This window comes from Aotus nancymaae, unplaced genomic scaffold (assembly GCF_030222135.1).
Source record: "Aotus nancymaae isolate 86718 unplaced genomic scaffold, 86718_ANA_hifiasm-v0.15.2.pri h1tg000193l, whole genome shotgun sequence".
Classification (NCBI taxonomy): domain Eukaryota; kingdom Metazoa; phylum Chordata; class Mammalia; order Primates; family Aotidae; genus Aotus; species Aotus nancymaae.
The window spans coordinates 811,386-823,876 of record NW_026988608.1 but is presented as its reverse complement, the minus strand read 5'-3'; the positions used below and the strand labels follow the sequence as shown (position 1 = coordinate 823,876).

The 12,491-nt window shown below is 62.1% G+C and overlaps 2 protein-coding genes across 5 annotated transcripts in view; one reads left to right on the top strand and one right to left on the bottom strand.

The window, feature by feature from the left end:
* INPP5A (inositol polyphosphate-5-phosphatase A) overlaps positions 1-9,148 on the top strand; it is a 252,619-nt gene extending 243,471 nt beyond the window's left edge. For all 4 annotated transcript variants that reach the window (XM_012477499.2, XM_012477497.3, XM_012477498.1 and 1 more), the window contains exons 13-16: positions 3,375-3,486; positions 6,516-6,584; positions 7,608-7,695; positions 7,783-9,148. In XM_012477499.2, the coding sequence (XP_012332922.2) occupies positions 3,375-3,486; positions 6,516-6,584; positions 7,608-7,688 (262 nt within the window). In that variant the 3' untranslated portion in view covers positions 7,689-7,695; positions 7,783-9,148. The remainder of the gene's footprint in view (positions 1-3,374; positions 3,487-6,515; positions 6,585-7,607; positions 7,696-7,782) is intronic.
* A 1,406-nt stretch (positions 9,149-10,554) lies between these two features.
* NKX6-2 (NK6 homeobox 2) lies at positions 10,555-11,858 on the bottom strand. Its single transcript, XM_021666136.2, has 3 exons — positions 11,257-11,858; positions 10,978-11,150; positions 10,555-10,874 (listed from the first exon to the last, which is right to left on the bottom strand). Exons 1-3 carry the CDS (start codon positions 11,660-11,662, stop codon positions 10,620-10,622), a joined length of 834 nt encoding a protein of 277 aa, XP_021521811.2. The 5' UTR covers positions 11,663-11,858; the 3' UTR covers positions 10,555-10,619.
* Between the last annotated feature and the right edge of the window lie 633 nt (positions 11,859-12,491).

The following is a 12,491-nucleotide window of genomic DNA, read 5'->3' as shown; positions in this document are numbered from 1 at the left end:
CAATCAGCCTGGCCACAGCAAACTCAGGCATGCAGCCTACAGGAGGAGAGCGGGGCAGAGAGGAAGGCCAGAGCCTTCGGGGGAGCACAGGTGCACAATTGTTGACCCTATCACAGCTGTTCCTGCGCTGTAGGGGGTGGGCACGCCCCTGTCCTGTGTCCCTACCCACCTGGCAGGCGTGCTTTCAGATAAGCCCACATGCCCAGCACTCTGGCATCACTTGCTGGTGGGCAGCACCCAGTCCCCGTGTCCTGCAGCGCCACAGTGTGGCCTCGCCAGCGCCTCCCACCTGTGGGTACGGTCCACACTGGCCTTTCCCAGACCCAGCTGGAACCAGCCCCTCCTGCATCTATCCCTGGGTTTTGGGGGCCACAGGGAGCACCTCTGGCTGTGGATTGAGAGTGCTGCGCCCGACAGCCCGGCAGGACACCCCTCATCCAGGCTTCTTCCTTCTGTCATCTGTGAACACTCCCAGGGCGGCCCCATGGGGCCAGAGACAGGCGACCCAGTCCCTCCTGGAGCAGATCGGCTCAGGCGGCCCTGTTCTCCCTGCTGGTCCCAGCAGCCCACTCTCGGAGCAGCAATCCTGCCCGACACTGTCCCTGTGGATGGAGGGTGGCTGGGCCTCCTGCAACGCCCTGGTTTCTCTCCGTGCCCTATGTCAGGCGGCACTGGCTCTCCAGGCTCTCTGGGGTGCACGGGAGGGAGAACCGGATCGGCTCCAGCTCCTGACTTAGCAGTCGCCTTCGTGTGCTGTGTCAATCCCAGACCTCAGCATCTAGGCTGAACTGCGGCCCCCGGTGCACCCCTGCCGGGTCCTACAGGCCCCTGCAGCCACCTCAGGTGAGACGCCCAGACCTGACTCGCCATGGGAGTGTCTGCAGTGGAGATGTCACTGGTGCGAAGGGCACGAGATGAGGCTTCTGGAAGTTTCCTTCCGCACTGGCATCTCCCAGCGCTGCTTAGTTTAAGCTGCTCTTGTGGGCTCTTTCGGGGCAGCGTGGTCGCCTCGTCAGGCCCTGTGTGGCGACCGTGGGGCCCCAGCGGCCTGTGGAAATGCTTCTGGCCAGCAAGAGCCTGCCTTCCACCTGCAGGATGCCGAGGCCGCGCTCTTGGAAGCACCCCTGTGGTGGCGGAGAGCGGCGGAGTGAAGCGGGTTCCGCGCTCACGGGCGCATCCTGCGTCGTGTCGGCAGGGACAGTGGAGGCCGCAGTTTCTCTGAGCGCACACGCCGCTGCCTTCCCACAGCCAGGGCTGTCCTGCTCCTGCACGGCTTCCGAGGGAGACAGCAGATCCCACCCGTGCAGACCATCCGGGCCTCACTGCAGAAGCCCTGCGGTCACTTCACCCTGACCTTTGGCCCGGCCAGGGGCTGCCCGGATGAAGCGTGGCTCAGCACAGCCGCCATCCTTGGAGCTCAGGCCCGCCTGTGCCACCCCGACTCCACACTCATGAGGGCCACACTGCCCCTGGAGTTGCCTGTCCACCCGTGGGTCCCTGGCAGGGCGCGGCCGGGCCTCGTGTGTGCAGTGGACACATGTCCAGGGCAGGCCCCCACCTGATCCAGTTTCCATTTTTGTCCACGGTTGGGATCAGCTGAGCAGCCCCTGAACAAGGCGGCCCGCATCTCAAACGTGTGAAATGGGACAGGCCCCGGGGCTGCTGCTGCTCCTGAAAAACGTGCAGCTGTTCCGTATCTGTACTCTCCAGAAACATGCATTACACGTAGGCGCTACGTAGATTTTGTTTCTAACCAAGTCATGATTCTCTGCCCAAGGCCTGGTCGAAGCCACAGCCTGAGTGTCGCTCCCACTGGAGCTCGGTGGGGCGGGGAGTTCCTGCATCCGGGCAGAGCAAGTTCCCAGTCCCCAGCTGTTTACAGGCCCCCCGTGGGCAGGGTCCAGGGGCACGGGAGGGGCCGCAGAATCCACAGCCGAGGTGCCAGGATGGACCTGAGACCCAATCACAGCCAACAGGGAAATTTCACAGAGAATCAGATCCCAGTCACAAGAGGTGCTGTACGATATTTAAAATTAACTGAAAAAACTCGAGACTCTGGTGAAGGCCACGAGACGCTGAGAGTAAGCAGAGACGCTGCACCGCAGGGTCCCAGGGTCTGTTCAGTCAGGGGCAGGCGGCCGAGCTCAGCCGTGGGGTCCCAGGGTCTGTTCAGTCAGGGGCAGGTGGCCGAGCTCAGCCGCGGGGTCCCAGTGTCCAGAGTCAGGGGCAGGCGGCCGAGCTCAGCCGCGGGGTCCCAGGGTCTGTTCAGTCAGGGGCAGGCGGCCGAGCTCAGCCGCGGGGTCCCAGGGTCCAGAGTCAGGGGCAGGCGGCCGAGCTCAGCCATGGGGTCCCAGGGTCTGTTCAGTCAGGGGCAGGCGGCCGAGCTCAGCCGCGGGGTCCCAGGGTCTGTTCAGTCCACATGGAGTTCATTATCACCTCAGTGCAGTCCCAGGTGCAGTGCCCATTTGGCGGTGGGTTTGCAGCCTGATGGGGGGGCCGGGCCCCTGAGAACCTGCAGGTTCAGAAGTGGGAACTGTGCCTGCATGCTACAGACAGGGCGGGTGGCAGGGACTGCAGCCACGAGGCTCCAGGGCTGAGGGTCAGTGATCAGTCCACGTGTGTGTGGACTGCTCTTCTGTGTGAGGGTGGGAATGAGCTGCCCCATGGCCAGTGGTGGGTGGCGGAGACGCAGCCAGCAGACCCCGGGCGGTGCGGGATGGGACGTGCTTTCTGTGTGGGTGAAGGGCTTCCCTTTGGGGCTAGTGGCACCTGGCCAGTCCCATTCCCAGACCTTCAGAGGGCATGGGCAGGCCCGGGAGGCACTGTCAGGGACAGTCACGCTCCACCGCAGCCGCCAGCCAAGGCCACAGCCTGAGCACTTGGATGCTCCTCGAGGTGAGAGCGGCCACAGGTTGGTCAAGGTGGACACGCGTGTGCCGCATGCCAGGGCCACCTGCACTTAGGGGCATTTTGGGCTGAGCTGAGCTGAGCCGGGCCGGGTCACGGCGGGGGAGCCTCCTGGGACCAGATGACACTGGGTGCCATTTCGTTTCCATGTAGGTTTTCGTCATACATTAGACCATGTTCAAAAATACCAACAAAAACCAAATTTCAATAGACGATTCCATGCGGTGAAGGAAGGACTGATGTCAAGATACTGTGCTATAACTCAAATTTAGTCTCATAGAAAAATAGGTTTGATATCGCACTGAAATTGTGAATTTGGTTTTATAGAAACTTCCATACGTGTATTTATTCACCGGGTAGCACTGGCCGTTCGAAGGTGTGTCGGGAGACACTCGACACAGCGGTCCCTGTGGGGCTGAGGACGGCCCGAGCCGGCCGGCTGACCTTCTGCCTTCCTGTCTCCCCAGCTACCCGTACAGTGAGGACGCCCGCCAGGGTGAGCAGTACATGAACACCCGGTGCCCAGCCTGGTGTGACCGCATCCTCATGTCCCCGTCTGCCAAGGAGCTGGTGCTGAGGGTGAGTACACGCTGCCCCGGCCCTGGGTGTGGAGAGATGTGGAGCCCGGGGTCTGCTCCAGCCCAGCCCTGGTGACGGGGCCTCGGTGGTGGGGGCACCCAGTTGGGGGGCGGGGAATGCTGCCAGGTTTGGGCCCTGACCTCGTCCTGCAGTGAGCTGCACCCCAGCACTGGGTCACCTCTGAACCAGCACCGGGGCTAGGGCAGCAGCAGGCAGAGCCGAGTTCCTGGGCCACAAGCAGCCGGCGTCCTCCGAGTTTGACACACACCCGAGGTCAGCAGGAGCCGTTTTCAAATCGTAGTTCACTGTATCCTTGGAAGTCAACGTGCTCTGTGCACACGGGAACTCACAGGCCGTAAACACGGTGGGAATGTCTGAAGTTGTCAGTCAGAGCCAGATTCATTTGGAGGCTTGATAAGTTAAAAATGAATGGGTGACATTTTCAGGAGATGACCTGGGTCTTGGGAAATTTTCAGATTTCCTGTGATTTTTTTTTTAATAATTTTTTTTTTTTTTTTTACAAAAAAGGAGATGGGGTCTTGCCTGCTCTGTTGGCCAGGCCAGTCTGAAACTCCTGGGCTCCAGCAGCTCACCCACCTCAGCCTCCCGAAGTGCTGGAGCTACAGGCAGGAGCCACCACGCCCGGGCAATCTGTGGTCTTTCAGTCCCACATTTTGACAGACAAGGAGTGTGTTCAGAAGAATCAATATCTGCATTGGTTTTGTCAACCCCGTCAATGAAAGTGAAATGCAGATAATAACAGATCCCGTGGGAGTGTGTGGGAACCGCAGCCATGCCTGCACCCAGAGCTGGGGCCTCTGCCCGTGACTCAGGTGGGCAATCGGAAGGAGGCTGGAGACTCTGGCGGCACCACGGCCGGCCTGGTGGGCTCTGCCCCCATCGTCGCCATCCCAGGCCCAGAGCGGGGACAGGAGCCCCCTGCTAGCCCTAACCTCAACACCAGGCATGTGACGGTCCCGTTGTCCTGCACTGCCCGTCTGCATCCCTGTGCCAGATGGGACCAGACCCCGGGCACAGCAAGCCCCTGGGTGCAGGTGCAGCCTCAGCAGATCAGGGACCCCTTGCAGCCCGCTCCCTGAGATGTGCCCTGCTGGCCCCGCCACATGGCTCCATCCACCAGGCAGGGCTCCTTTCCGTTCCTTCCTACATCCTGGAGCACCCTGGGTGCAGCCTGCACTCAGTCCCTGGCTGTGCTGTGAGGAGGAGTCTGCCGGGCGGGAGCCTGGGCTAGAGGCAGGGACCCCCTTGGCCAGAAGCTTGTGGTGTCTGCAGCCGGCTCAGCTCCTCCACAGCTGCACCTCTGGCCTGTGGGCAGGGCCTGTGCCCATCACTGAGGAAAGCATGCTGGCCACCCTATCACAGCTGCTCCCATGCTGTAGGGGGTAGGTACGCCAGCCTGAAAGCCCAGGAGTGGGCCTGGCCTGGAGCCTGGCTGTGGACACGCCCCGACCCCTCTGGCTGTGCTCACTGGTGGGCGCTCCCACCTGCCGGTGCTGAGAGCAGGTCGGACGTGTGGAGCCCAGGGCTGCCAGGGGGGGACAGGAGCCTCCTGGGGATGCAGGCACAGACGCCATCCCTGGGAAGATGTCTCAGGTCACAAGCGTGGTGATTGGTGGGCAGTGCCCAAGGGCAGAGGCTGGCAGGGCTGCAGCCTCCCCATGCTGTGCTGCCCCTGCCAGGGTTCTGCCAGCTCAGAGCAGGGCAGCGTTGCAGCCGGTCTTCCATTTGCTCACAGCCTCTCGGGTTCTTTGGACTCAGGACGTGACGCTTTATGCACAGATGGGGATGGAGCCTCACAGGGCACACCTGGCGGCCTTTGACAGCCCCCACCCGTGCCGCCTGGGGCCGGAGTTTGGACAGGCTTTCCCCGAGGGGCCACCCAGTGGGCAGCGGGCGTGCAGGCCAAGCAGACGGGTGCCGGGCTTGCTCTGCAGCCTCATCCATCATGACACGCGCCGTCACCTCGTCACCAAGCTCCGTTCTGCCTCCAGATCCCTGAAACACCAAAGGTGGCTCGGGGCGCGGGCGCTGCTGCTTGGGAGCCTCCGTGACGAGTGTTCAGTGAGGTGTGCGGCGCACTGCCTGCGCCTGCCGTAATTTATCTGTCCAAAGATTATGTAGTTGAAAATCCACAATTTTATGCTGCCTTTGTAAATTACCACGCTGCGTTTGACGAATGTTTCCCCACTTCCGCGGAGCCGCCGCTCTGCCCGGAGAGACTGGGAGGTGCTCATGCATGCGGCGCGGAGGCTGTTTCATCCTTTCTGGCGGGCGATCATGCTGGAAACTAAGTCTGACCTTCAGCTTCCCACTGCATTAAAGATAATTCAGTTTTAACTCGATAGTCTCAGATGCTCCAGCTGCGGATATAAAATTCCAGCCTAGTCAGAGCAAGTGGTGACCAGCAGCAAACCCCTTCCCGAGGCGCCCAGAACACAGGCGCTCGCCAGGAAGTGCGCACACAGCCGTAATTACTGTGCACAGATTGCCGAGTGTGGTGGTGTGGAATTCGGTGTCTGTTCTCATTTGAACACTGAGTTCTGGGCTAATAGAACAGTCTAGAGCAAATGTAAGGGGGACAAGGGGAAACTGATGGGCTGCTTCCAAGGGGCACACCTGCACAGAGAGTGAGGGTGCACCCACTGCTGTGGACAGGGTCCCCTGCAACTCCCCAGGAGCCCAGGAGCACATCTGGGAGAGGGAGCTGGGGAGCAGGGCCAGCACCCGGGGCTCCCCGCGCCACCCCTCCTACAGGCGGATACCTCGTGGAGGAAAGGGCCAGGGCCAGGGTGCGGAGGTACTGCCAGGTCACCAGGGCCTTTGGTCCATGGGCTGGCCTCTCTTGGAGCTAGGCAGGGTGTGTGGCAGAGGCTGGGGAGGTATTTGCAGGGGCTGACCCCACACCTCTCTGCACCCACAAAATCCTGATGTTCCTGCCAGTCAGCTGCCCACTGGACCCAGGGTGCCCCATTTCCCCACACCCACCTGTCTCTGTTTCCCCTTTCCAGTCCGAGAGCGAGGAGAAGGTTGTCACCTATGACCACATTGGGCCTAACGTCTGCATGGGAGACCACAAGGTGACGTACACAGGTCCAGGGGCCGGGGCGGCTGGGGCCGGGGATGGCCAGGGGTCCCGGGGACTGGGGCCCGAGGGCAGGCGTGTGGGGGCCGGGGAGCTGGGGCCAGCAGGCGGGTGGGCGGGTCGGGGCTGGCCAATCTCTCCTCTCCTGCTCTGCGGTCTTCTTAGTCTGACTGTGCAGACTAGGCCAAGTTGGTCTGCTTTGATTTGATCTTAATAAAATACCAAAAGCCGGGTGGGCAAGCAGGAAGAAGGCAGAAATGACTAGTTACAGTAGAACACGTAATCTTACTATTTGTAAAGAAATGTTCTTGACAGCTGATTGTTTCTGAAGACTTTTGCAAACACGCAGCTGCAGTTTTAATGGCTTTCTTGGGGCAGGCTCACCGTCAGCCGAGGCGCAGGGGTGAGGGCGCTCCCCGCCGCGTGCCGAGGGCGGCACTGGGGCAGTTTATCCAGGTGACTGCTCCCCGAGAGTGCTCACAGGTCAGGTCTCATTTTCAGCCCAGTTAAATGGGTTAGCTCCTTCCACGTCGGAGGCCTGGAGCTGTGAGCCCCCAACACACCCGATGAGACGCCGGACCCGCCCGGTGCAGCAGAGCCGAGGACGGGAGTGTCTTCCTTCCCCGCCTCACTTGGGGCCTCTTTAGCCATCCTTCTACGTCAGCTCCTCCATTGATTTTTAAACGTGGAAATGACACCGTGCTTGTAAAACCGCTCGTGGCCCGCCCAGCTCCAGTTCCACATTTACAGGGCGCCCCCCCGCCCGACCCCTGCTCTGCCGTGGCTGCGCACAAGGACTGAGCTGCCTCTGCGGGCCAGCGGCTCCCCGTGGCCCGGTTCACGGCTGCGCTTGTGAGGCGCAGGGTCCACAGGTGGGACAGGAGGCCAGCGGCTCCCCGTGGCCCGGTTCACGGCTGCGCTTGTGAGGCGCAGGGTCAGGGGTGTCACGGGAGGCGGCGGCGTGTGCTGGGCTGTCCTGCGCGTGCCGTGCTGACACCCTCCTCTCTTCCCGCTGCAGCCTGTGTTCCTGGCCTTCCGAATCATGCCCGGGGCAGGTAAACCTCACGCCCATGTGCACAAGTGTTGTGTCGTGCAGTGACATGGTGGTAAATATGACTCCTCCCCTAGTTCAGTTTTTCCACAGCTTTTCCTGGTGCGTTTGTTCCTTTAACAAATTACGAATTCCGTGACAGGGAAGCGATGCCAACGCCACGAGAGGACCCTTCGTGAGCCCTCCCTGCAGCCGTAACCGAATACGCACTCTTCAAAGCTGCATCGAGAACCCGCCCACACTTCGCTTCAGCCTCCGGACCGTTCCGGAGCAGCCTCACATACCTCACTGTCGTGTCTGTTCATGTGACATTAAGTAGAAACATTGTTGTTTTTTTTTAAATAAGTCACAGTCCTGTTGTCAAAACGCTAATAGACAGCAAAGAGGGTCTGTACCGTAGACTTCAGAGTTTTCAGTTTTTAATGACTGTCAGTCAGTGGAGGGGCTTCTCCAGCATGGAGAGCCCCGTGTCCAGAGACTCCCTCTGCCGGGTGGCGGTGCGTCCAGGGGCTGGGGAAGCCGAGACGGGCACTCCCTCTGCCAGCCGGCAGCGTGGCCCCGAGCACGCCCAGGAGTCTGTCTGTGCCGACGCCCCTCCTGAGGCACTGACTCTGGGCCGTGTCACATGGCTTTTGAATCACACTGCAGCTGCTTTTATATAAATATATATAAATATATACTTTTTAAAAATAATTTATAAACCTTACCAAAACGTATGCTAAATGTACCTTCCAGTATGAAGGCACGAGAGAGTCCCATCAGCAGGCAGCACTGGCGTCTAGGAGCTCAGCTGTGTGTCCATCCGCACGGAAACTCGTGTGGAACACTGGGCTCGCCCCCGTGGGCGAAACCGCCCCACAGCGCGCCTGCACTGGCAGCCCGCTACGCCCATCTGTCCTTCTGTGCAACATTAACAACGGAATGTGAAGCCTGTAGCTAGCCTGGGTGCACCTTCGAAGAACTTTGTAAACCGTCTGTCTGTCTGTCGTTACCGTTTCATGGTGCCAAGTATTCTACATTACAACAATATCGTGGGAGAAATAGAAATAGCCTAGTTTGCTTCCAATAGAGATTGCTTTTAACATGGGCTGTATATAAAAATATTAAAGAGAAATAACTGTACGTTTCCCCCATGCTCCGCTACAAACAACCCATGTAATAACCTTGTTGCAAGTATTTTTCTCCTAGCGCTAAGTACAGCATTAAAAGGTGATCAGAGAGTCTGTTGATGAGACACAAAGGTATGTTTTATCGATTTTACTTTAGAACACTACAGAGTTCCTGGCCGGTGAAGGCATTTCGGGGGATGTGTTTGTCTAACCGCTACCATTGCAAGAGACTTGGTGTCCACCGCTGAACGTGCTCCCGGCGGGAGGACCGGGTCTGTCCGTGTCCCTGCTGTGGTCGCCGGCTCCGCCCCACGGGTTTCAGCTGCTGGTCATTCTGAGGGCCTTTAGAAGTGACTGGTCTGGTTCCTAAGCAATAAAATTGACCATGGTGAAAACAGTCCCGCGTCGCTGCTTCTCTTCCTTCCCCTTCTCCCGCCACCTTTGAAATGCTAACTCACGCCAGCCTGTGTACCGTATTTGAGATCGAGCTCATTAGAAACCCTGGAATTTCACTACCACTTACTGCCACAAAACACCAAGCCCTGACTTGAGAAAAACAACCTTTTGGACTTTCTACTGTGATAAAGGATTTATCCCTCAACATTTTTAAAAGGGATTATACAAATGCTTTGCTTTCCTCAGAACTCTGCCGCTGGAAGCCCCCCTGCTCCGGGCTGAGCTGAGAAAAGCTTGGCTTCTGCCCTTTAAGTTGCGTCCTCGTAAAGAAAGCTGAAAGCTGCCGAGAGCCAAAAACTCGCCAAATTTAAGTGTTTTACATTTCTCTTCAACGCTTCCAAAAATGCCTCCCGGGAGAAATCAGATCACCGCAAATATTTCATTTGCTTTTAATTTTTAAAAATTAAAAATCACTAGTCACACCCATTAAGATACAGCGATGACCAGCCTCAACCACAGAGGCCGCGGGAGGGTCGGGGGGTTTTGTCGGCCGGTGTCACGGCCATGCGGAGCTGTCACCATTTCAGGATAGGAAACGGATGCCCTGAGCCCCCGGCCGGGCGCCGCGGGCCTTGCCCAGGGGGTCTCCAGCTCCCTGGCACCGCGTGACCCCTGGAGGCCCCGCCGCTCCGCGGGCAGAATTAGTTCAGGTTTCTCTTTGCGGTCCTAGTTAGAAAGAAACTGCTTTCACCGCTAAAAAATCCAGCAGGTGGTGGCGGAATGGCCTCGGTGCTGCAGTTGAGACTCGATTCCCCCAGCTGAGTGGAATCGCACCAGGGCGGCAGGTGCGATGCCAGGCACGGGGCAGGGGGACTTTTAAAATCCTAAGAGCAAAGCGCCTCCGCCGAGCGGGTGTCCAGCGGCAACCAGGACGTGGCCCCGAAGCGGGAAGAGCAAAGAAAGAAAACCGTCCTGCGGGGACTCGGGACGGACGCGGCTTACCCGCCCCTCCCGGACCCCCGGACCCCGCCAGCACGTGTGAATCCAGCCGGCCGTACCTGCTGCGGGGCGCGCTCTCCGTCCCCGGCTCCGTGGCGCTGGCTCCCGGCGGCTGTCGCTGGTTCCTCCCCGCGGGCCGGGCCCTTCCCTGCCCCGCGCGCCTTCACGGCTCCTCGCCCCGGCCGGGGGCCCGCAGCCTCCGCACGGGGAACCCGGAGGACCCGAGGCCGCCGCGCACCCGAAGAAAGCCCGGGTCCCGCAGGGGCGAAGCCGGGGCCGCGGAGCTCCAGGTCCGAGACGAAGAAACACGCGGTGCAGGCTCCGGAGCCCCGGCTCCAACGGGGACCAGTTAAATAATTTATTGATGATACAAAGCGACTCGGCCCCGACACACGGTCCGCGCCCCGCGCCCCGCGCCCCCCCGGGGACGCCGCCGGCTTCTGCAAAAATAAACTCGCCCCCGCCCCGCGCGTCCTCACAAGGCGTCCCCCGCGCCGCCGCCGCACGGGCTGACCAGCGCCAAGTTCGAGGGTTTGTGCTTCTTGAGCAGCCGCGAGATTTTCTCGTCGTCCGAGTTGGGGTCCAGGGGCCGGTTGTATTCGTCGTCGTCCTCCGCGTCCGAGCCGCCCACCTTCAGCTTCTCTGCATCCGAGTCCTGCTTCTTCTTGGCCGACGCCATCTCGGCCGCGTGCCGCTTGCGCCACTTGGTCCGGCGGTTCTGGAACCACACCTGGGGGCGGGCGGGGCGGTCAGGCGGCCGCGGGGCAGCGGCGCCCGGGGCTGGGGACGTTCGCAGGACGCGGGCTCCGCTTTCCCGGCCCGGCCGCGCTCACCTTCACCTGGCTCTCGGTCATGCCCAGCGAGTAGGCGAGACGCGCGCGCTCCGGGCCCGCCAGGTACTTGGTCTGCTCGAAGGTTTTCTCCAGCGCGAAGATCTGCTGGCCCGAGAAGGTCGGGCGCGAGTGCTTCTTCTTCCCGTCCTTGTCCAGGACCCCGCCGGCCGGGGCTGCAGCGGAGGGGGGAGGGCAGGGGACGGGACGGGAGGGTCAGCGGCCGGCGGCTCCGCGCGCACCCGCGCCCTCGGCCCCCGCACCCCCGCGCCCGCCACTCACCTGGGCAGGCCAGACGCGGGTCTCTCCAGGGTGCGCCCTGCACCACGCCGGGCCAGAAGATGGGCGGGCGCCCGGGCAGCTCGGCCAGGGGCTTGGGGTAGCCGCGCGCCACGGCGGCCGCGGGCCCGAAGTAGACACCGGCGGACGAGGCGAGCCCGTTGAGTCGGGGCAGGCCGCCCAGGAGGCCCCCGCCCGCCGCGGTCACCGGCCGGCCCAGGATGTCGCTGATGCCGTGCGGGGTCCCAAGCGGGAGCTGCGCGCCCAGACCGCCCAGCGCGGGCGCCTTGAAGCCGGCCGGGCCCTGCAGCGCGTAGGGGAACAGCGACGTCTTCATCTCGGCCATGTTGTGCAGCGCGGCCAGCGGGGCACTGCTCAGCACGAACGCGCCCGGGCGGCTAGTGTCCATGGGCGCCGCCGCCGCCGGCCCGGGCTCCCATCCGGGCCCCGCCGCCGCCGCCCCTGCCCGCCGGCCCGGGAAGTTTGCGCGCGGCCCGGCGGGCGGCGGCTGCAGCGCGGGGCGCGGGGCGCGGGGGACGGGCGGGCGGCTCCGGTGTGGGGGGCGGGGGGCGGGCGGCGGCGGCGGCTCCCGGGCCGGTCGGAGCGGCGCCGCGCGGGACGGACGCGCTGATAACCGGGGCCCCCGGGGCGCGGCGCGCGCGCTGATTGGCTGCGGCCCCCGCGGTCCGGCCATTGGCCAGCGCCCCGCCCGCCCGCGCGCCCCCGCAGGCCGCGCACTCCATGAAGGGCCCATTAGCGCGGCAGGTGCCTCGCGGGCTGTAAATTTGCCCCCTGATTTATCTCCCTGGGGACGAAATAAATCCCGCTTGGATGGGAGTTTAGTTAGGCAAAGGTTTTAATGCGAAATCAGGGAAAAATACGAGAACATATTTTATAAACGGAAAGAATGCAGATCTGAGGCTCCGCCCGCGCGCTCGGAGCGCCCCACTCGGGAAGAGCCACGGCCCGCGCCCCGCTCGTGGACTCTCCGCCGCCCGGGGCTGGGGTTGGTGTGGGCGGCCGCGGACGCTGGCAGGGAACGCGCTGCTGGCGGGTCGGGGCCACAGAGGGCAGAGGACGCGGGCCTTGGAGTCCACGGAGTCCACGGACCTCACGGCCTGGCGAGGCCCGCGCGGATGTTCTGGTTTCCCCATCGAGCGGCTGACGTTGGCAGCGGGGCGACGCCGGCAGGAGCGGGGCGGGGAGGCGAGTCCCGGGGCCACACACGCGGCCCTGAC

What these genes read in the sequence shown, in the direction of transcription:
- NKX6-2 (XM_021666136.2), bottom strand. Translation starts at nt 11,662, where the DNA reads ATGGACACTAGCCGCCCGGGCGCGTTCGTGCTGAGCAGTGCCCCGCTG. An exon ending in CCCGCGTCTGGCCTGCCCAG is followed by an intron (nt 11,151 to 11,256) that starts GTGAGTGGCGGG and finishes CCTCCGCTGCAG; the next exon opens with CCCCGGCCGGCGGGGTCCTG. An exon ending in TGACCGAGAGCCAGGTGAAG is followed by an intron (nt 10,875 to 10,977) that starts GTGAGCGCGGCC and finishes GCCCGCCCCCAG; the next exon opens with GTGTGGTTCCAGAACCGCCG.